This window comes from Harpia harpyja, chromosome 3 (genome assembly GCF_026419915.1).
Source record: "Harpia harpyja isolate bHarHar1 chromosome 3, bHarHar1 primary haplotype, whole genome shotgun sequence".
NCBI classification, from domain to species: Eukaryota; Metazoa; Chordata; class Aves; order Accipitriformes; family Accipitridae; genus Harpia; species Harpia harpyja.
In genome coordinates this window covers 63559480-63583760 of record NC_068942.1, presented here as the reverse complement: position 1 = coordinate 63583760, position 24281 = coordinate 63559480, and the positions used below count along the sequence as shown (strand labels likewise).

Here is a 24281-nt window from a genome sequence, read left to right as displayed (position 1 = left end):
AATAAAGTAATTAATGTCATTTTGGGAAGGATGGGTATTGATGCTTTAAATGCTATAAGTAGAGATGTGTGAGCAATAGAGATCAGTCTTACAGTGGTACATTGGTTATGTGGATAACTAGAAATTAATAACTTCTACCATTGAATTAGTTTGATCCTGCTTTTCATTTTAGGTTTAGAACGCTACAGAAACTAATTTACCAGCAAGTTGTGGTGGGTTGGGTTTTTTTTCCATGGTTCCAGATGTTTACTGAAAGGATACACCCAGTGTCCTTCTTCATTTGACTCCTTGCGTACAACCTTTCTGTTTGTCTGTCTGCATAACTTAAGTAGTGATGTAGTGGTATTGCTGCATTGTAATTCAGAGTTTTGGGAAACAAAAAAATCAGTAGCAATAACACTGCTGTTGCAAGCTGAAATAGTTACTGAATTCTGAGTAGTGATTTCAATATACAGAGCGGTGGTGTACTTCAGAGAAAAGTTAAGGTCCCTTCTGGCATGAATAGTCCTATTGAAGCCTTTCAGTGAGTGGTGGCATGCTGAACAGACAAGACATAATTGAGGCGAATTTCATAAGCAGGAATAGGTACCAAGTTGTCTCTTTGGGGATATTTTCAGAGGACAGCAAACGTCTACTTTTTTTTTTTTAAAAACAGTTGTTAATTCCTGAAGGGAAGATGTGGAGAGTGTGTATTGATGGGGGGATGTTTTTAAAGGTGAAGCTTTCGAAGAGGGTGTTCCTGAATAGCACACCTATTGTGTGCTGCAAAGGGTCGAGGAAGATGGAGGATGGGTTCAAGTGGGGGTGTCAATATATAGAAAGTCTAAGCTATGAGACTTAGCAGTGTATTTTATATCTATAGGAGTGCAGGAAAAAAGGAAACTCTGAGAAGGTAAAGAAGGAAAGATGAGAGTATTTTTAGAGAAGTGGTGGGGAAGTAAACAGGATTTTTTAAAGAAGCAATGGGAGTTGTCAATAAGGCAGAAAGAGAGGGTAGGAGGAGAAAGGATAAGATAAGCATCAGCTAACTCTGCCAACAGATCAGGATAATGAGGTAACCAAGGAAAGAAGAGTTTGGGCATCAAGGAGCCTGTTGCTCTTTTTTTGCAGTAGAACTGTCAGTGTGGTTGCTTTGAAGTTTTGTATGTGTATATATTTAGGCAACATCCATAGCTAACTGACACATGGCTCTGTGTGTATGCATAAATGTTTCATTTCAGTATAAAACTCTATGGTTGGTATCGGAGTAAAGAGAAAATTCCCAAATCTTTCTTGGTCAAAACTTCTGGTTCATTTCTTTTAACGGGACTTTGTATATGTAGAGAAACTGTAATATGTAGTGCAGTACAAAATCTGTCCCACTTAAAAGCCTGTTGGAAAAACCATGCCCATTGGAAATGATGCCTTTTTATCGATCTTTTGATATTTAGCAGGTTTATCTGTTACTTTGAGTTTACCTGTTATCTGTGCATTTTAGTTTAGCCATATCCTTGAGCAGACTGCTTTTCTTTTATGACACTGGTATTTTGGCCATCTTTGAAACAAATGTAACAAGAAATTCAGATTTTGGAGTTTTTAGCAAGATAACATTCCTCTACAGTATCTAGAAACTCAAATATCGGAGCATTGAAATCCTGATAGTGCCCCCTGAGTGAAACAGATTTGACCGATTTCTCATAATCTAGTGCTGAAGGAAAAGTGCACAAAGTAGTGAAGTATCAATAGCAATTTTTAAATCATTTTGATCATTGAAACCTGACCCTAGTTGTTATAAAGTAGGTTCTGTGATTTTAGCTATTTGAGGCTGTACTTAAGCACCTAAATAGAAATGACCTATTCTTCACAGGTGCTCAAAAGCAAGGGTGGGTATAACACAGTGACAGGATATGATGAGGGGGGTGATGTTCTCTCACCAACAGGAGAAAGAAGATTATTTTCCCAGAACTAATCTGTGTGGTCTGGAGTGAAGCAAGGCGAGCATCAGGATGGCAGCAAGGGAGGTGTGGATCTGGCTTGGTGTTGATAGGAAGTTGAAGTGTACCTCAGCAGCTTAGAAATAATGTACTTCTGAGCCCATATTTCTCTGCCTCAGAATACACTAATATTTTCAGATGTGAGCGTTTGAAGTTGGACATGTAAAGTATATGCGTTGATTCTTAGGCTGAATGACTTTTCTAGTCTCCCTGTAATGTGTTTAAAAATAAAATTCTGTAGGTGTACATAAAGTGATATGGTTTACATTTATCTTATATGTATTTATATAATATCTGTATGTTTAAAAATAATACACCCAGAGTTATGATTATCATTCTCTTTTTGGACATTCCCCATCAGGGGAAGTTATGGTTTGATGACTTACAGTAAAGAAAACATGAGCATACTGGCTAGCTGTGGACATTAAAGAAGCAAGTTCAGGTTGATGCTGTTGGAGGTTACTGTTCCAACCTGAAGGGACATAATAGCTGTGCAAACAAATGGCATTACGCATAAGTCCCTGGTAAGTGCCTAGGATAAGAACTGTGTTCAGTAGTCCTGCATCCCACAGTGGAGGAGGAAAATGCCGAGGACCTGCTAAGGACAGACTCCTCCTTTGGTGGTGCCTTTGTAGTGCTTCCTCTGCTATTCCTTCAGCTGGGGGGTTGGCTGCCCTAGGCTGAGCAGCACACAGAAACATGCCTGGATAGAAGAGAAGTACTTGGTTGTAGGTTAAAATTTTTTTGGCCAGAGCTGCAGTTGTTGATACACAGCCAAGTTAAAAGGCCCCAGTGAAATCTCTCATCTGTAGTGGCCAGTACCTACGCAGTTGCCTGTCAGTGGCATCAGTGCGCCGCGTTGGATGAGGGAGGCTCGACTGTGACCCGGCCGTGTGCTGGAGGCGCATGACTGCTGTCAGGCTGGGTGACAGAGGTCATTGGTGGCAAGAGAGAGGGGCTAATTAGTGGTATGGAGCTAACGCTTTTTTAGCTTCTTCTCTTCCCCTTCCTGGTAAATACACATTTGTAGTTAATATTTTGCAGGAGACAGAGGCCGAGAGATTGCTGCTCAGAAAGTAAGCTGGGATGATAAAAAGCTATGACCTACGTTCTTGCAGTGAAGTGCTTATATTCTGTTGATCTGTAAAGGGTCGTTGTTTCTTCTTGTAGACAAAATAGTTACATCTACGCTTATAGCTGGTTTTGACTCTAAGCACATGCATTCCCAGCAGGATGACGATTACAAAACAAAAGTGATTCAGTTGTACAAGGAATGATCTGCAGCAACTAGGTTAGGCAGTGGCTTCCACAAGCTATGTTATCATTGGTTGCTGTTAATTTTTTTGCCATGAAAATAGCATTGGAAATAGCATGGCATTCACAAGAGTTGAAGCTGAGAAGTTCAAGGTAAGCAGTGTACTACACAAACCTCTCTAATGTTTTCTCAATTCATTGAAAAGCTTAAGTTCCATATTTTGCTCCTACATTTTTCTAACTTTTCCTTTAAAAGAAAAAATGTTCTTTTTTTTGTTGTTTTTTTGTTTGTTTGTTTGTTTGTTTTTTTAGTTTCTCCGGGAGTGATACAAAATGGAGCTCGAGTTCTGAGTAGAGGAATATTTCCTGGAGCCAGGCCATTGCCAATCAACCCTATAGGAAGCATGGCTGTTGCAGTAAGGTAAGTGTGGCTCATTGCAGGATCTTTATGAAATAAATTGTTATTTTGCAGAGAATGTAAAAGTATATGTATATGTAAGCTCTGGTCAACAGATACTTTGCTGCTTGCTAATACTTCTGAGGTTCTAAATGAAATAAAACTCTGCCACCTAAAATTCTTGGGTTATCATTCTTTGCAAGATAGTCATAGCATATCTGTCTGTTGCACACTGGTTTGTAAAAAGCACTTTTATTTTCACTAGCAAATTGCTGGCCGTTTATGGTGAGAACCTCCTACAGTGACCTGTTTTTCTAAGTGCAAATGCTTTTTCCTGCTCCTCCCTCACTCCCTTTTCCTAAAGACCTTTTCCTGGATTAAATACCAGTGAGAAGAATAACAGTAATATTAAAGCAAATTCTGAAAGATATCTAAACATGTCGCTGTCATTTTGTTATTAACTTAGGTCTTTGTGAGGCAGTTTGTTTCACTACAGTTTCTATTTCAAGGTTAAACCGAAACATTCAAGGGTAAAATGTTGTTTGAAGATATTCAACTTTTTCAGAAAGCAGGGCAGTAAGAGACATCTAGTGATGACAATAAGAACTGTGGTTCAGTGGTTTGCTTTACTTAAAGCAGTGGTGGTTTATTGGTGGAAGAATAATTTGCCTCAGGTGTAGCTCCATTTTCAGTCAGTCACAACAGAGATTGATTTGGTCAACTGTGCTGCCAGTGCCCTTCTCTTTCAGAACTCTCAGTATCTGCAAAAGCTATTTCAGCTCAGGCAGTTGGGTATTCTGGGTGGGGTTTCATAATTAGTGCTGACCCTGCTTTGCTGGGCTGTTGAAATTACACCCTCTGATCTCAGTAAATGGCTGCAAGGCAGTGAAATAAAGTATCTTGATAGCTACTTACTCCATTTTTATTTACTTGGGATTTTTTTCCCATTTGCTCTTTATTTTTTCATCTCTTTTCAGAATCGGTGTCTAGCCCTTTGGGCGCGCAGTATTTCCATCCAATAAATGGAGGGGGCGGGGGGGAGAGAGAGAGAACCTATGACATTCATATACTCTTGATGCTTAAAATGCATAGAGGGGAAGACACTAATTGGAATAAAATCCATATTTTTTGATGGGCAGCTGTTTCAGCTGGTTTTCACATTTGCTACACTGAAGGGATGCAACCCTGAGGGTCATCCTCCAGAAGTCTGCAGAGTTCCTCTCCATCTCATTTTACCACAGTATGGCCTTGCTAGCAGTGAGGTCAACTGTCTTCAGTAGCTTTGCCACTGGCTTTAGCCAGGACTTGTATTCTGCTCTAGTGGGGATTGCGGAGCTGTGGGACTACTGGATCGTTAATTATATATAATTTTTATGAGGTGTCAAAACTAAATGGAGGACATAGTGGTCAGAATATTCTCTCTTGAGTTTATCTGCATTTCCTGCTTAGACCCTGTTTCATAATCGGGGTTGACTCAAGGAGGAGATAGAACTGTTTTTCCTTCCAGGCCACTTGAAAACTTCCTTTTGTGTAGACATCCTCAAATTGCTATGCCATAAGGCTGTCTGTAGTTAAATTTTACATGTTTTCTGAGGACTAATTCTCATTTTTTTTTCCAGCAGGTAGAACAGGATCTTTACCAGCTACTTGCTAATGTAGATTTGGGAAATTAGGGATTTTACCTCTTCCCTTGCTTATGTTCTTTTTGCTCTGCCTCAGAGAAGAGCATTTATAATTAGTTAATGCAGACATTTCTAATTCTTTTTGTTCTCTTCTCCAGCCTTAGGCAGTATTAGAAATAGCTTGCTATGAATATATTCCTGGTCTGCATGATGTCTGCTTATGTTTAAGAGCTCCTGCAATATCACCTCTTCTAATTCTTGTAAGGGGGGTGGGGGGAAGAAGAGGCTTTGAAAGCTTTTAAGAAGTTAGGGGACTCTGCAGTAGAGCAAGTTCAGCAGGCAGTTTTGTCTTGTTTCTCTCAGGGAGAATAAGATTCAGGATTTCTTTAGGAGGAAGGTCAGTCTGGATGCATGATGCCTCTTCGAACATCATGTGGTCCTCTCCAGACTGGATACTTCTGTTATCAGTTACTGTAAAAATGACACCCTGTTTCTTGGTGCTTACCCCTCTCCTCAGATACACAGGGCTAAATAGGAACTGTCATGTCAGGCTTTCATGGCATCTCATGAGAATAAATTCTGCTTATCGTGCGCAGCAGGAGGAATTTACCACGGCATCCGTGCAGCCTTCTTCTGTTGCAGTTAAGAGTAGGAGTACTGCTGACACAGAGCTGTCATTCCTGCATAGAGGAGATGCTCCAGTCAGGCTGGCAGGGGATGTTTTTAGACCTGTTCAGGTGCAGGAAGGTTGATTTCTCCTTCCAGCTTTCACCAGGAAGGAGATCTGCTGGGCAGCCACGGGAGGTGGTGCAGTCTCCTGTTACAGTTACCTGCAGAAATTATGTGCCTCTGCCTATATATTGAAAAGCCAGACAGCTCTTCCCAAAAAGTTTTTACTCAAATGTATATTTTCTTGAGAAGAGTTCCTTCAGTGCTCTAAATGAAAGGCCTAAAAAAGGTGGTTTTCACCATTCATATAGGGAACTTAGTATTTTCTTGGTAGTGGATCCTTGCATAATAAATTAAACCTCTTACCTGGTTTTCTTTAGTTACCATATGTAGGAGTTATATCTTCTTCTGTAAGGTGCTGGTCTTCTGTTGGCACTTCCTGCTGTCTGAGCTCTTTATTTCATTTCATGTTTATTTCATCAATACCTTAATGGTCTTTGGTTTTGTTGTCCCCCAAACTGCGTGCGAATAACTTGCAGTGTGTCTTCCTGTTGTCCAGACTGCCATTAGTGTCACAAAAGAGTAACAAAAAATTTTGCCTTGTGTTAAATTTGCAGTTGTAATTAGGTGGAGTGTTTTGACTATCTGTTATTCAGAAAGGAGGCCAAAACCATAGCACTGGACTAAGATGCTGAAATCTGTGATTTCTGATGTGTTAGCTCCCATCAGTTGGAAAGTTTACTGTGCTATTCTTCTTCAACAATGTGACTGAATGTATTAGCGTATTTTGTTCCTGCACAAGGTATCGATGTGTTGCTGTTCCCATGTAATTACATGTAATTATTTTTTATATATAAAATAAAGTACGATTGAATTTAGTAGTTTGGATTAAAAAACCCTACTGAAAAGTATTTAACAAACACAACAAATCTACCACTTTCCATGAATAAAGAATAGCAATTGCGGAGAGCATCATTATATTGTAGTGCATTTGGCTTAAATTGCACAAATAGGCCTTTCGTTCCAAACTAATCTACAAATGGAAAAGGCATCCCACACTATTTTTACTTTGAAAATCATCCTCTGGTGTTAAATCTCCACAGCAGAGCATAATTGGATGTGTTTTGACAGTAGCTTTTTATTTACTTTATTCACACCACTTTTAGCTTGTTTACCATCCATATTTTCCATGTTGCGGCTGACAAGTCTAAGACCCACCCAAAGACAGCAGGGGAAAATAACGCTTCAAAGCTGCACAGCGTGTAGCATGTCTCTAACATGAGATCCATCATAAATATTTTTGGCAGACCATATCCCCATACAGTTCCCTGAGAGAATCTAAAAGCAAATGCAGTGATAGTCTGGATATGTAGAAAAGAAAATACTGACTTACAAAGGTATTAAATGAAAGCAAGCAAAGTCAGTAGTGCCTTACATGCAGCAAGGAGTTGGTTGTGCTTTGAGAAGGTGAGCTCTCGGTCTTACTATGTACATCCATTGGAAAATACTTTTTAAATGTTTACTTAGGAGGACTTCTGTGTCCACTTTAGTAGGCATAGTCTCTATCAAAGTGGCCAATGCATCTGCCAACCTGCATCTTGGCAAGGTGCAAGAAGCTCTATCATATATAATCACCTTCCACATGGGTAAGGTGTTACCAGTTACACCAAGCCTTTGGAGGAGCAGAAGCTTGGAAGCTGATATAAAATTAGATCTGTTTGAACTGTGGTTTCAGTACATTCAGCAGACAGCCTCCACTATGATGTTTGTGCTTTTCTTCGGTTATCCATAGTGCCCGAGTGGTTTGTGTCTATGTCCACGTCCTGTCCTCGTCCTACAGTAGACCTACTGAGCCTAAGCCTCATCTGCCTGAGGTGGGCAAATGCACTGAGGTGAGGTTGGTGGAATTTCACCCCACAGAGAATCTCACCAGCTGTGTGGCATAGGCCTTGTAATTTGGTCCAGGTTATTCTGCAAAAGATGTTTTACAAAATATCCTTGGTAATTTTTATGTATTAGGCCTTTTTTTCTTTTCCTCTGCCCCAAATGTTGACTGCTACAGAGGCCAGAACAGCGTTCAGATGGGCTCCCAGGGAATCCAGGGTTTATGAAGCTCTGGTCTTCAGTGCACTTTGTACTGCGTAGGCCATGCTTCCCCATTTTTTTGGCCAGATTAAGGTGCTGTTACACCCGGCCAACAAGGCTTAATGGCCTGTTCAGTGGCCTGTTCTGATGAGAAGACCAAATGAAAACCCCATCCCGTAACAGTAGCCAGGAAATGCACATGAGATGGAGGTGAAAAAGGGATGAAAGAGTTTGCAGCTACTTTGGTGGGAAACCTTAAGGAGTGGGTAAAACTTTTAGGATTTGTGAAGAGCTAAGCAAAGCCAGTCCCAGTAAAGATGCTTTGGCTGGATTTGCTATTCTCTTTGTTTGTCAATGCATCAGAAATGTCAGGATGGAGGATAGCATAGACTTCATGGCTTAACTGCCTTTGTTAGCTCGTATTTCCCTAGAATGAATCCAAGCTATTGTTTCAGGCTAGCTGAAAACTTAGGGAAAACTTCTTTATATGCCACTTATACTTAGATAATAGGTTAAATTACTTTTGGTAGTGTTTGTTGGAATTACTCTGGGTTTTTAAATTATTGCAGGTTAAAAATAAAAATTAATGGGAAATTACTTAGGTTTTTCCCCCCTTTTTTTGAGTTTTCCTTTCTCACCAAACGTGTAGCTTCTCAAGGAATTTCCCAATTATCTGTAAATTGCAAACACAAGCTTGCCAGGGAATTTCCCTAAGAAAAAATTTTCCATTCAAGTTTCCAAGACAAAATGTTCCCTTTTCCTAGGGAAAAGAAGTGCATCTGCACTGGCAGAGCTACTGCTCTTCCTTTATTCTGAAAAAAAAAAAAAAAATTAAAAAACAACAGAAAACCAATAAAACACCCCAAAATGCGACACTAACAAACCTTACCTACTTCCCTACTTCGTCATGAGTAGATTTTAAAATATCTGTTCTCCTGCTATTAATGCCACAGTTCCTTGTGCCGCTTCTGATCATTGGGGTGTGACAAGAATGAGTTTTGTGCCTAACTTTATTCGAAGATGGAAAATTGTTATTTATGATTATTTTCACTTCAAATTTATAGGGCAATTACTAGATTATTCCTCAGGCCTAGCTTTCATTATAGTGACTTTATTTCTCATGCTGGCTTTATTTTTGCTTATTTTTTCCTCCCTTGAAGCAGCCATTCAAGCAGTGATTAAATAAACCAAACATAAGTAACATGTGCACCGTAGGTGCCAAAGCATAAGTAAAATTATATACTTACATTTTCTGTGAATGATTATTTTTGCCTAGGTAAGGGAACTGGTAGGTACTTCCTTTTATAAATTCTTCATCGTATATTCTTAATGTTCTTGCTTATTGCTGGCATGATCAGCTTAACAAACCCCAAATCATCCTTGTTGCATTGCATTCCCCTTCCCACCTGTAACAGGCAGGATGAGTTATCCTTGGCAGCTGAAGGAATCCTTCAGTAACTAAAAGGACAAAAATACTGGCTGACTTGATTATTCTTTTTTGCAAAATCCAGAGGGCTGCATTTGTCTTAACTTCAGATCTGCTGTTGATACTGACAGAGTGCTCTTTCTGCTGGCAGTTCATGACTCACATTTACTGTGGTCCTTTGCATACAATTATGCTGTGAAGTACCTTTGTAAGAGCTTCTATCAATACTGTGACCGACTTGTTCTTGTTGACTTTTAACTCAGTAATCCCTGATAGAATCTCATCATACAGCAAGTGAGCACCACTTTTCGTATGTTTGCTCATCCTCCTGTCTGCTGGCATGTAGTGGTTTTAAGTAACAGTTCAACAACCTGTAGCTCAAAGTTCTGACTGTCTGAATTTCCCTTTGAAATTACGTTACCTATACAGTGAAAAAGAGTGTTGGGGGTTTTTTTAGCAAACCCAGAACCTGTCAAAATCCACAAACCCAACTTACCTGTACTGCTTTCTTCATATCCTTTAACTGAGCTTTTCCAATGACATACCAAAACTGTCACCTGTGGGTATACAGTGTCTGTCATCCAGAAGGATCAGAGATAGACAAGGTGATGTTTAAACTCCACGTAGGTTTGCTTTGTTCATCAAAGGACCATACCTGTCTCTGGTGTGCAATACAGCAAGTATTTTTCAGCAAAACTTTTTGCCATTTTGCAAACATAATGTGATTACCTATCTTTTTTTAAAGCTAGTAGAGAAATTTAAGGAAGATATGTCTGGCTTTGGTAAAACGACAGAGACTTACTTTCATCTCATCCTGAGGAAGACCCCTTTGAAAGGCTGAGGCACTAATACTGTGCAAAGGACATTATTTCCCTGCTGACTTGAGATCCAGCTGCTGTGAGTCCCATCTGGCTCCTGATGACATTAGTAGCAGAACTCCTGTCCATTAACAATGGGAATGGAGTCAGGCTTTCAAAAGTCCAAACTTACCTCTGCAGTGCTTGAGGGTTGTGTCACTGCACTACAGCCAAATTGAAGTATTTTAAGAAGAATCTGTGCATGGTACTTTTATCTGTATAACTATGGTTAAGATCCTTCAAGCAAATCAAACGGTCCATGTCAGTAGGATGAAAAGCTCTAGAGACTGTCCCATAGACTCCCCTGAAAGGGCAAGCCACTGCTTTAAAACATGTGAAAAATACATCAGTTTCTGGAAATTTTGAAATAAAGTTCTGAACAAAAAAATAGGGTAAAAATAAGGTATTACTTGAAATAAATTTCCCCTCACTGTTATAGTAAGCACAGAATTCTTAAATATCTTTTCATCCCCTCTGTAATTTAAAAATAATCCAAACATCAGAGCAAGCACTTGTTGTAAAAATCTATTATTGTTTCAGTAACAAAGTTAGAGTTACAACCAGAACTGTGAGCAAAAATAGATTCAGCTGGCCAAAATCTGTGCCCTGAAACCCAGGGGAGTTCTGTCCACTGATGATCTAGATTGAACTAAGTAGATCACAGATTCATTTCTTAGTGGGAATGTGACTGTATAAGAGCAATATAAAGCTTTAGAATGTCTCAGAAGCATGTGCAGAATATGAATGGTTTAGATACTAGTTTATTCAACTTATTAATCTACTAATATCAATTATAAGTAATTCTTCATATCTTATGTTTGAGCTATTGTGTATCAAAATACAAATCAGATTAATTTATTTTCAGGGTACATGACTTTTGATCTTGTGAATATCCTAAAACACTCTGCCTGTATACCTTTTTCATTTCTGCGAATATCCTTTGCTAATTCTCTCCTTGACCTGCTTTCTCTTCCTTTTTTATTTCCCCAAGCAGAACTGGTTGGAAATCTTTCAAAATGTAAGTGAAAACTAAAGATTTTTCTGAGATGCAAATGCTATCCATTTCCTGACCAGTTCCACCATAGATGCCTTTCTTCTGAAGTGTATTGGTATTTCCTTTCCTTCCATTTTTTTTAAGTGATTTCTTTTTTGCACCTTTCTGTGGACTTCTGTTTTTCTTTGTCATCATCCCTATTTGCAGTTGCTCCCTGTGGGATGCTAACCCCATAGTAGTACACATTCCCCCAGGACACTGCTTCTGTAATCCCCAGGCCTTTCATTCTGTTTTTATGCTTTTTTGAAAGGATTGGGATCTGGAGTCAGTCCCATGGGCAGAGCTTTTCAATCCAAATTATAGCCCCTTTATGTAAAAGCAAACACAAGAGACTCAAGAGTGGGGCAAATCGGGGATGTCTTTTTGGCACATGGTTGCTCTGCTCCGTGGAACTGTAGCTTTCCTTTTATTGAGTCTCTCAGTACAAACTTAAGAAATAGGAGTAGATCTAATAACATGAAAATGGGCATCTTGATCCCATCTGTTAGAAGCCTTGTTCACTAATAACCTAGTCAGTAGGAATCCCATTTGAGTTCCCACCTATTCTGTCCTGTGTTTGTTTCCTTGGAGCAAGAATTTATTGCTATTTTTTTAATGGAAAATTGGTAGCATGTGATTTTTATTGAGCCACATTGCTCTGACTATTAGCTGCCTAGTAAAATCAAGTAACTTTAATTTTATGCTAATTTATGATAATGTTTAACATCTTTAAATGTAAATTTACCCTAAAAATGAAGAATCTGTCACTTAAAATGCATCACATGCTTCCTTGTAATGACTGATCTTAAGGAGTTGGTTATAAATTCACCTTACAACTAGTTTAGTATGGATGATTTCTTCTTTTAAGCATTTGGCATCCTCTAATGACAACCCCTGCAGTGGCAAACCATCACAGAGTAAATGCAGCTGGCTTGCTGCACAATCATGAATGACACTGCATTTAGTTATTAATAATTGAAGGAGCTTTGTGTATTCCTTCTGGGTTCTGTATATAATTTATGGATCATAAACCTCCCCAAAAATCTAGGGGAAAATAATTTTGTTGAGCAAAAGACGTTGGCAAGAGGCTTTCTTTGCTAATAACTGGGCCTTCTATTATATACATTTCTTTGAAAATACTGTAAATAAGAACATTTGAAATGCCTGATTAATTTGCTACCTTCTAGCATTGTCCTGTCATAGGTTCACAAAAGCCTGTTTCTTATTACAGCAAGCTCTACAGACAAGAGCATTTAGATGAATAGGAACTGTGGAATTATATACCACTCTTACTTTTTCCACCTTTCAGCCTTACCTTTCAGAAATGGGTAATACTCTGCTGTTTCTTCTATAAAGAAACCAGACGTGACATCCACTTTCCCATTTTTAAGTAGAAGAGCAGTAATACTCTGGGCTTGCCACTGTGCCATTCCTCTTAAGAAATATCTGTGTTCAGTGCATGTGTTTAAGAAAAGGTTTTAATTCAACGCTGCCGTGAGTGTGCAAAAGCACTCTAGTGATAGCATGAAGATGGCAAGAGTGGAATTTAAAGCAGTTTGTCATGTGGTAGTTTAAACAGTCTTGCTTGGTTGGTTGGTTTTTTTAACTGATAGAGGAGTTCAAGGCTGGTGGACTGGTAGGTGGCAATGATGATGCCTTTACTCAGTGATGAGCATCTTCCTCTCCTTTTCAGCAGGAATTAAGCACTGCACAGGGTCAGTCCCTTCTTTAACAGACTTGCAAGCATTGTATTCCATATTGTAAAGTCAGTGGCAATGCTCTAATACTTTCCAGTGCAGAAAGGAACAGTGTTAGTTTTTAAATATATCATGTTGCAATAGTTCCCAGAGCACCGAGTGCCATAAAACCAAAGGGGAAAATGACAACTTCTAGAGCAAAACCAGTGCTTTTTTTCCTACTGTTTGTTTTTAAACACATTGTAATATTTTGTTGGCAGCTAGTGGCTTAAGATTGTATTGCTTTTAAGATTATTCATAAACTGATCACAATCAGAAATGTGACTGGACCTGGGATTTATACTTAGTTGCTCCTTCTGTTGGAAAGAGTCCTAAATGGAAGCTGTGCTACTTCCAGGTGAAACATCTCCTACCCTTGGAACGCTAGAGCTCTTTGAGAGGAGGCAAAGAATTACTCTAGAAAGCTAGTGTCTCTTCCCCACGTTTTTGGTAGTATCATTTTATATGGAAAAGGAGAGAGGATATTTATGCAACTCATCAGAGTTTATTTAATATCCAGTAGATAAAAGAATGGGGTTTTTTTCTTTTTATTTTGGAAGTGTAAACTATTAGTTGAAATGTAAATCAGGACTGTTCAGACATCATTTATTTGTAATCATCCCCTACTTGCTCCTGCCTCTTGTGCTGTTACGTGTCTTCTGTCTTGTTTTATGCGTGGAGTCCAATCCATGAGCAATTTGAGTCAGGCTTTGAAACCAGCTTGCATGGACATTACTTTGATAGTCATAATTTTATACTATCTGTCAGTTGGCTTTATCATCTTTTGCACTGAAGCCGGATCACATCTCTGTGGCTTCTAAGACTGCTTTGATTTGTTTTTACAGGAATGGAATAACAAACTGCCGGATGCGGACAGAAAGCGAACAGTCCTGTGGCTCTCCAGTTGTTAGCGGTGACCCAAAGGAGGATCACAACTACAGCAGTGCCAAATCTTCCAACCACAGGAGCACATCACCTGCTAGTGACTCCGTTTCCTCTTCCTCTGCTGACGACCAGTATGAATTTGCAACTAAAGGTAGCCAAGACAGCAGTGAAGGAAGTGAAGTTAGCTTCCAGAGCCACGAGAGCCATAGTGAAACAGAAGAGGAGGACAAAAAGCAAAATCGGAAGGAGACCAAGGATTCTTTAGCTGACAGTGGGTATGCATCCCAGCACAAGAAAAGGCAACATTTAATGAAGGCGAAAAAAGTACCAAGTGACACACTGCCTCTTAAAAAGAGACGTACAGAAAAGCCCCCTGAGAGTGATGATGAGGAGATGAAAGAAGCAGCAGGATCGCTCCTGCATTTAGCAGGAATTCGATCCTGTTTGAACAACATCACCAATCGGACGGCAAAGGGGCAGAAAGAGCAAAAGGAAACCACAAAAAATTAGAACAAATCAATGATTTGTTTGAACTTACAAAGTTTTGTTTCAGCACGTCAGGTGAATTCTAATGATTTGTGGCAATATCAGCAATTTTTTCCTTTTTGTTTTTCTTTCTATTTGTTTTTGGTTTGTTTCTTTCTTTTTTTTTTCTTTTTTTTCTTTTTTTTTTCTTTTTTTTTGGACCCTTAAGATTTTTATTTTTAAAGGAGATTGAAGCCATAGAACTCATACTGACACTCAGCTAATTTACAAAAGCTTTTCATTACCTGAAGACAAAAAGTTAACAAAAAAAAAAAAAGCCAAAATCGCCATTGCTTTCTCCGGCTTGTCAAAAATGCATGGTTGAATACGCAGTGACATCAACATTAACGTGATGGGAGTAAAATTGGGCACTTGGAAATCTCTCTTCTACTAGAAGAGCTGTGCATAATTTAGTAATCATTCAGGCCTGGCCCTTAAGAATTTTTTTTAATGGCCTTAAGATTGGGTTAGAAGTGAATGTGAATAAAGAGATTTGGGGAAAGAGGAGGCACGTTACTTCTCAACACCAAACCAAGAACCATCTAGCGGCACTTGGATGCGTTGTGCCATAGAAGTCTTTGGACAGCCACTGGTGGCAACTGCGCAAACCATAATGCACTTTTAGTGCTTCACGTACTATATGTGGCTCATAATGTGAAGACTGATAACTTTAAGTTTGGGGAAATTTGAACTATGTATGCAATGGGTTTCAGTGAAATAACGAGAAGAAATGGGGGGGGGGGTCACTGTTAGTAGCATCGTTAATCATTGAATTCTGTCTTCTATATTAAATTAAAAGAATGTTCAAAAAGCCATAAGCCCGAAGATTGGCACTGCGTGCAAAAAATAATAGTAATAGGGAAAAACAAGCTATGTCTTCTAAACTGCCTGAGTGAAAAGCAATCAAGTCTAAGAAATTACAGTAGATATTAAGGAAGGAAATACATCAGAATCTTTTTCTGTGGATCAAATCCTTGATCTAACTGGGGGAAAAAAGCTACAAAACCTGCCATTAGTAGCATTCTGTATTTAAAAATAAAAGGAAAGCATATTGGTGAACAGTAAAATTCAGAAGTGCAACAAAAGAGCTCCTACACTGCCCTCAGAAATGAGTGTGCAGTTACCGTCAGTCAGGATTCATCTGTGCAAAAATGACAACAGGTTTCCAGATTCAACCAGCATAGCCAGCAGAAGAAATTTGATCCACATTGCATGGATTCCTTTGGGGAGGGGGGGATTACAAAAAGCAAACAATTTTTTTTATTCAAAGATGACAAAGTTCTTGTAAGGTAAATAATGTATTTAGCATGACGCATGAATTATTTTCATATAAATATAGAAAATAGAGAAAAAGGCTATGCCTCTAATTTTTAAGCCCTTAGGCTTAGAGTTTGTTTTTTGGGGGTTTATTTTTTGTTTGTTTTGTTTTGTTTTTGTTTTGGTTCTTTTTTGTTGTTGTTGGGGTTTTTTTGAAGCAGATGTTTAAGGTTTAACCTTCTTCAGGGACAAACACTGACTGTTGGGGAACTTACTCTGCAATATTAAAAAATAAAATCTTCATGCTCTGGTAGGGCTTGGATGGTTGAATTATACTGCCTTGTCTGCACATTCAGCCCCCCTCTCCCTACTTCTGTTTAAAAAAAAAAGAAAAAAAAAAAAAAGAAAAAAAGTAAAAGTGTGTCCTTTCTTCGTCTGTACATGTGTAACATGACGCAATAATCTGAGGGCAAATTTAGTAGTGAGTGTGTATGACAGAATCAAGAGAATAATGGGAGGTTAATTGAGGAAAACTCTCTGATTTGATTCAGGAATAAGTAGCCAAGAAAATAGCTTTGCTAATTTGCCATGAGAAAATGAAGTTAGTAAAGAGCCTTACTGAGGTGTCCAGAGAAAAAATAGTGTTACAGAGAGTGTTATTCAGATACAGTGCTACTCTCCTGGTAATGATGACTATTAGATTGGAGATCCCTACAGCAGAGGGAAGCTGTGAAATAAATAAGACAGTCTCTCTCACTTGGCTTCATGAATTTGGCATGAAACATTCTACACTTAGAATATCCTAGAGGCAAGAAGAAAATCCCAGGAACCAACCACTTAACAGAACAAAATGGTCTGTTTCTTAAAAAGAACATAGGTTTATATTTATCCCTAACAACTGTTTCAGGCAGCAGCTTCACCAAGACGGATCTAGTTTATGAAGAGTGAGTTAGAGAAGGGTTTGACTTCCCACTCAGTGGAGTGAACTAAAAATTGCATTTGGAGATGCCCATGGTGGTGTGTGTTCATTTAGCCAAGTGGAAGGACTGAAGGGTGGGCTGGTCTGGACCTGTTCCTGTGCTCCGCAAGCATTTTGGCATGTAAAGAACAGGGCCACACTGGGGGCAGCACAGCAAAATGGTGCCTCTCCTCCCATCTCACCCAGCATGTCCTGGGATCCAGGAGCTGCCTGACAGCTGCCAGAGCCCAGCACAACTGCCGACTCTGCAGATAAGGAAGGAGAGAGCCAAAGATGGTGCAAGGAACAGCTCTGCGCTCCCCTCAGTTTGCTGGGGCAGATGCATGCAGGGTTGATTCCCAGCATTGCTTAAGTCAGGAGTACGTGGATACTAACTTTTGTTGGCTGTGTGCAGCCCTTAAGATAAAGTTGGGGAAGACAGGAAGGACCAGTCCTGTGGCCAGGTAGCACAGAGATGAATGAGCCATAGCTTTTCCCTTGTGTGATTGGACTGGGATAATCAGCTTCTTCCCAGATCGACGCTCCCTACAGCCAGAGTCCACAGCATGTGAACCACACAACCCCTGCACAAGAAAACTTGGTCCTTCATCTTTTTACGGACTTTGGGGAGAGTCATTTGAAATATCAAATACTACAGTATCAGTTTGCCACCACCTTTGCTCATTAATGCATAGTTGTACCAGCTCAGGAGTGGTGTAATATTTGTCAAAAAGCAACACTGAAAAGTCAAATTTAGTGGCATAAAATACACTCAAACCATGGCTCAGCCGTCTCTGTCCTCCAGGGAAAGCGATATGGTTGTGTGCCGGTGGCCAGATTCTGTCCACAGTCACGACACTAATTCCAGAGCAGCTTCACTGATTGCAGTGTGTCAGTGCAAATGAGATCAGTATCTGCTGAACAAGTACCATTCATTAATGTGGACTCTTGGTGGTTAAATATATAATTACTGCTAGTATTACTCACCTTAGAAAACAGTCATTTTGCATAAATATCTAATGAGGCAGGTTATCTTTATTTATAGATATATATATAGATATATATATATAATCTATCTAAGACTTCAACAACTCCTTTATATACTTGCTGGTAAACCTAAAATGTTGGCAAGCATCTATTTTCATGTAAAAGTCGTTGCTCTTAATCTGATCTGCTAAGGAGGTATTATTCGGTAGGAGTTTGTACAAAGTTATGTTCAGGAACCAGCAATTTGGCTGAGGGCTAATGCCATCAACAGATTATTTCTGGAGTTTAAAAACAACTTGTCCTTACTGACCCTTACTCTGAGTATTGATGAGAAGTACGTAACTCGGATTTGTATAAAATATTCAGGAGTCACCTTTTAAACCATTTTTGTGCCTGGCTGACAACGTTAGCTTTGTCAGAACTGGTTCTACTCCATCAGAGAAGTTCTCTTTTTTTGTAAGAATTAGGACTGATTTGTTTTCCAAAAAATATGTCAGCTTTTCAATCCAGTTGTCTCTACTTTTACTGAATCATGCCAAAAAGGAGTAATAATTGCACTGTATTACGAACTCTCTCACTTGTCAGACATGAGGTGGTTTGGTTTTGTTTGCTTTCCTTACTAAGCCATTTTGGGATGAGAAGTCGTTGAATCTCTGACTTTCCATTTTCCTCACTCTATCAGTATTGCCAAATTAGCATTTCTCCAAGACAGGCGAGGGCTAGGGGAATCCCAGTAGGTCAGCAAGCATTCAGTGGCGAGTTTTCACGTGGGCATGAATTGTAAGGGTTGCTGGACTTCACGGCAGGTTCCTTTGGAATATGCCTTTTGCAGCAAGAAGCTCTTGCAGGCCAGAGCTAATGCCACAAGGAGATTTCACCAGTGTCTGCGGGGAAGTGAAATCTTCCAGCCATGCTTGTGTTCTGCAAGCAATTGGATGTCCTACTGCATTTTGATGCAGATTTTGCCTGCATTTAAAAATTCAAGCGCAGGTCTTGAACAGCTTTAATGTATCACCCCATAGCTGTTTCTGAAAGCAGTCTGATTCTGATCTCCTGGCAAAACCAGCAGTAGTTCTACCAAGATCACAGGGTTTTACAGCTGAAAAGCCTGATGTGGGAGCGAGGAGGCATGGACTAGAGAACTGTCCTGTGACTGTGTTCTCTTCTCTCTGGCAATTCAGTTGAGGTCCATATTCTGGCTCCTCTCTTACCTTAAGAGGAGAAGGGAATCCCAAAGGAGGTGCATTGGCTCCCAGTGTTCGGCTGAATTACTGTCTACCTTTGGAAAAGATACAGAGAAACTCAGGGGGCTGCATTCTTCACTGGAGTGAGGTAGAGTTACATCAACGTACTTCAGCAGAGCATGAAATCCTAAATTGTACACCAAATGGCACCAGGGATAAAATGACCAAAACAACACTTTGTCCCGGTTTCTCAATAGCTGTGAGTGATTTTCACTGAGATTTTGGCTCCCAAATCATCTAAAGATGTAGATGAGCACAATCTGAGGTTTTCTAGAACCTGAAAGGTCTGATCTCCTTTGCAGTCAGTGGAGCTATAGACATCCAAGTGCTCCTGGAAATCTTCACCGTTTCACTACTATTATTACCATTTTTCCTTGAATCTGGCCCTAGGCATTTTTGAAAACATTACTTTCCTGTGCTCCAGGATCAGAATAAAACTAGCGAGAGAATGCATTTCCAATTTCAGATGCAATGCAATTTACTTCACTTCATGGAGAATGCAAACCCAGCTCCTTCAGGTACGTCACTACTGCCTGAATAGCTCATTGGCATATTTTGTAGGAAATACTTTGAAACATTTTCTTGACTTTGCCACCAAAAGAGCATTTGAACCATACATCCTCCTGATTGTAACAGAGTATCAGTGTTGACCGTCTGACCAGTTAAGTTTTAGTAGTGTTCTTCACAGCCCTCCAGTAATATATCAAACACTGTTATGCACATAATGCAGCACTGTGATCTAATTTAAATAATACTTTTTTATTATTTATACTACTCTATGTAATATACATCAACACTTTGCTATATAACCTAAGTGATAATCCTCTTCTTAGTTATCTGCCAAACTTTGAATTTCTGTTTGGTTTATATTGCAGTTAGCACAGTTACCAAGTTGTAATGATGTCTCTTTTCCTTTGAAATGGGATGTGTAAGTCAAACTATACATTTGTGTGTTTCTGTTTTGAGCTGGAGTTTATAACGATTTACACACAACATTCGGTGTTCTGTATAAATCTGCATACATTTGTGAATTCATCTGTTAATCCCCTTTTATTTAGAAAGTATTAATTGATGGTGGTTTATTAGGGGTTTTTATTTTTGCATTTTTATTTTTAGTACTGGTTATTCTTGAATTAAGCAGAGACTTGTCAGCTGGGTTGCTTTATCTTTGATCATGTACATGACCTTATAATTCTTCCACAGTTCAGCAAACAAGTACTAGCTTCACTGACCAAAAAAAAAATCTCAACCTAATGTGTCTATGGTGCTGTATTTTGCTGGTGTACATTTAAAACCAGAAATGATTTAAAGGTCACTTTTGAGTTGTTCTAATAAGTAGCCTTTCCTGGTTTGGGGAGTTCGGGGTTTGTTTTGTTTTAGCATTGAAACAAGGTATATTTATCTGAAGCTATATAATGGTTTTTCTACTGTATCACGTTTCCTTTTGCAAAGAGGGGGAAATCAACCTGATGTAACATCCTTTCACAGTCAATGGAAGGGGGTTTTGTTTCACTTTTTTATTTTCAGTTGATTTCGTTGGGCTTTGGATCAGGCCAGCAGTTATGAGCGCTCATCACCTGAGGGTTTAAGGGATAAATGACAACTTGTGCTGGCCCTCAGTGCTAGAGGGCATTTTAGTGGGTGCTGAAATTAAGTGCTGGATTCTGGAATGACTGATTGTCTAGAAATGGGAATCTTTTTCATTTGTTTACTCTGGCCTGAAATCCCAAGACTTTCTTTTTTCATTCAGATGACATTGAACTTAAGTACATTTTTAAGTTGCTAGAGCATTGTCCATTTCCTGAGTATGTGTGTGGGACAACAATTTAAAGTCATACCTGTATTTGATAACCAGTTCCATGCCTGCATCATTCACACTCACTACTTAAAACTGCCATGATGTAAAATGTTGGGGGGAATGATTTGTGTGTGTATGAAAAGCATTATGGACTTGTACATTTTTTTTATACTCTGATCTGTAATTTCTGAAATATTTTGTTTTACAGAAAAAAGTGATAAAGCAATCAAAAGACCAAGAGATTTAGTATCAGTGCTTAAGGGTCACAGGACCTTAACTGGCCAATAAGTTAATTTAGTACAGTGATAAGCCAATTTTTTTCCTGTACTTGGCGTCTGAAACTGCCAATTTCATCAATATTAAAATATGAACTGTGATGGGGAATGAACAGTGATGTTAAGTTGTATTTGTGTTTACCTAAATGAGCAGTCCGAAGGCAAGTGCAATCAGCTGATCTTTAGGAAATATGAAAATGTTGATTTAGAGGCATACTTGCATTTTACATTTTCTTGATGTGTAATCATATTGCCAAAGACAAACTATTTCATCAATTATTATTGTAAATAACACTTTCCCAAAACCTACCATAAAGTTTCTGTGATGTATTGTCTTCCAGTTGCAATAAAAATTACTGAGTTGCATCAATTGAACAACTGTAGTTGTGTGAATATTGGCTTCAAAATATGCCCAGATACTAAGGAGGAACAACAGTGATTTTTTTACAAATTAATTCCTACATTATTAAATAGCCCCCATGGGATGTTACCTGTATCTTCACTGCAGTAGATACCAGCTCATGTTAATTTGCTGTCATGTGAAAATAGCTAGACATACTAAATTGCTGTTAAGTTAGGGCCTGATCTTCCTTTCTCATCAGTTTTGCAGCCTGGAAACAAAGCTGATTTCACTGGGAGTTGTATCTTTTTTTTTTTTAATTAGTAACAATCAGAAGAGATTCAGTAATAAGACATGTCTAATGGTGTATATATATATAATGTCCTGAAAAACATTGCTTTCTTATCTTTGCATCAACCCTCCCCAGGCTTTATTCTGGTTTCTGCAGCACCAGAACTCTTAATTTTTTTGCCACTTCACTCCTTTATCTTGCAGCATGAAGGGATTGTTTGCAGGAGGAAATCCTGTAGAGCCAAGAGCTTCAAAGCTAGCTGCCTCAACTGACTTGATCTGTAACCACCTAGGAGGTATCCTGCTCTTCAAATACTTGGAGCCTCCCCTGGTCACCTTGGGCTGCTGCAGGAATCAGTAATGCTCTTTGTTCACCAGTGCTAAAAACTAGCCTGTTTGGTGCCCCTCTGTATAGATCCAGCAATCAAACCTAAGTCTAGAATTGAAGAAAACAGTGCAAAAGTCAGCCCTTCAGAGAGTGAATAATAAAGGGTATAAAAAATTGTAGTTGCCTCATAGCATTCTCCAATTAAACTGAATAGTAAATTCTTATCAATAACATCATATCCCAAACACTGTGGTTTCAAAGTGTTCTATGAAGACCCTTATGTATCTATAGATCAAACTTTTAAAAGGATTGAGAAGAAAAAAAGCCCCCCTGTTCGTCTGTCAAATTAAAATCTTTCCCACACCTGGTTTGAGATGCTGCTGAAGCAAGGAAGGATGGTTTCTCAGCTATGTAATGAGAATGTATGGCTGCTGAGGCTGAACTCCAGCTGACCCAGAGCTATAAAAGTGTCCCCCTCACTTGATGCCATCCTGAGCTGTTGGTATTGGAGACCACCGTGGTAGGCATCTGAGGGACAAGGTGGATGTAAACAGGTCCTGGGAGGAGTGGGGCAGAAGAAACAAATGTCCAAGATATACACAAAAGAGCATAAAAATGCCCAGCCCCAATATCTGACCGGGCAATTGATACTTCATTTTATTGCCTGAAAAAGTTTCCGTTTGTAACCTACCCTCAGTGTCCGCTGCTGCTGCAACGGAGCAAAGAGGAGAGAAAAAAACTTGGCCAAGGAGACGAGATGAGAGGAAACTGGTGAGAAGGAAAAAACACTTAACTGTGCTCTGGACCATCTTCCTCTAATGGATACCCACTCCCATCCGCTGCCAGTTAAGCAAGTATCACTCGGCACGGTCTGTGGATGGATCTGTAGTGATGTGTAGAGGAGCAGGGAGACCCACAGACTCCACAGAAAATGTTTTAGCCTTTACGCGCAAGCCAGCGAGCTTGCCAAGAGACCGGTCTTGGGCTTGTTTCAGCGTAGGGCACTATGCGAGGGCCTTAAACCATTTAGATCAGGCACACTATCTGAGGTACGTTGAATCCCAGTTGTGCTACAGGCTTTTTGTGCAACCTTGCAATTTGCCTATCATGGGCAAAACACTCTCAAATTGCAAGTTTTAGTTCATTGCCAATTAAGACAGACTTCTGATCGCTCATTTGGGTATTTAGAAAGGACAACCAACCAACCGCTTACATAAACACCTGTCCTACCTCTTCTCCCATCTCAACGCCCTTCTTTCCACCATGGGTTGCACTCAGTTTGTCCAAACACCTCTGGCAAGCCGCTGGGCAGCGTGAGCAGTGGAAGTGATTGATGTAGGGGCTCTTTCTGCTGCTTGGTTCCTCTGCTGCTCTTCCTTCAGGGGTGTCCCTGCTCCGGCACGGGTGTCCACGGGCCGCAGTCCCTCAGGAGCGCACAGACCCCTTTCGACCTCGGATGGGTCTCCAGCAGCCCTTCGTTTGCTGGTTCCTTTATGAAATAGACCCGAGGAGGAGCACCCCCTGCTCCTCCCGGTGCCCGCAGCGGTGGCGCCCAGCAGGCTGCTCCCTGTTGTTGCCCTCAGCTGGCTGGAACCGGCTGTGACCAGCTCAGGGTGGCTCCTGGCCGGCGCCCGCAGGGGTGGTGCTGGAATCCGGTCAGGGCGGCACCTCGGTCCCTCAGCACCTCGGCCGCCGTGGCGGTGGTGTTTGGCCTGCTCAGGGCCTGCCCCCGGCCCCGAGACACCCGGGGAGCAGGTGCCGTGGCTGCGCTCTGCCATGGAGCCCCTGGGGGCCGCACGGGGCAGAGGGAGAGCGCCGGCCCGCACCCCCCCGGGTACGGGCACCCCCCCCCGGGGCGGCTGCTCCTGTGCTCCCGGCCCCCTGCGTGTCTCCCCTTTAGCAGTCCCCAGGTAAAGTGTGATGGCAGGGCTCCTGCCCCTGCTCACTGGGTAGAAGTAGATGTGGTTGTGCAAGCGTGTGGTCACATAAGTATCAGACTGTGAGCTTTTACATTGCAAATTTTGGCTACAGAAGTGCAAACAGCCCAGACAGCACAGACAGGGTGCTTCCCACTGAGACCGCAGAGCTACTGTGCATCCCCACCTGCAGTCTCCTCGCTGAAGTTCAGCAGCTGCGCAGCCAGAGGTGCGAGGCTTTGGGCACCCAAATAAGCAAGCAAGACAGACCTCGCCTGGTCAGGGCACTCGAGGGAAAACATGGGTCCCCAGGCTCACCCAGCTTGCTCGTGGGAGCAGGTACCTAATGGGTGTCTTGCACAAAATGGGTACACACAAAATCATAGAAAGAATCATAGAACTGTTTAGGTTGGAAAAGACCTTTA

General features: G+C 40.4%; 1 protein-coding gene across 9 annotated transcripts in view; it reads left to right on the top strand.

The window, feature by feature from the left end:
* FOXN3 (forkhead box N3) overlaps nucleotides 1-21359 on the top strand; it is a 215637-nt gene extending 194278 nt beyond the window's left edge. For 6 of the 9 annotated variants that reach the window (XM_052782952.1, XM_052782953.1, XM_052782954.1 and 3 more), the window contains 3 exons: nucleotides 3540-3648; nucleotides 11278-11301; nucleotides 13898-21359. In XM_052782952.1, coding sequence (XP_052638912.1) covers nucleotides 3540-3648; nucleotides 11278-11301; nucleotides 13898-14447 — 683 coding nt within the window. In that variant the 3' untranslated portion in view covers nucleotides 14448-21359. The remainder of the gene's footprint in view (nucleotides 1-3539; nucleotides 3649-11277; nucleotides 11302-13897) is intronic. The other 3 variants (XM_052782958.1, XM_052782956.1, XM_052782960.1) reach the window with 1 other exon arrangement.
* Nucleotides 21360-24281: the final 2922 nt, after the last annotated feature.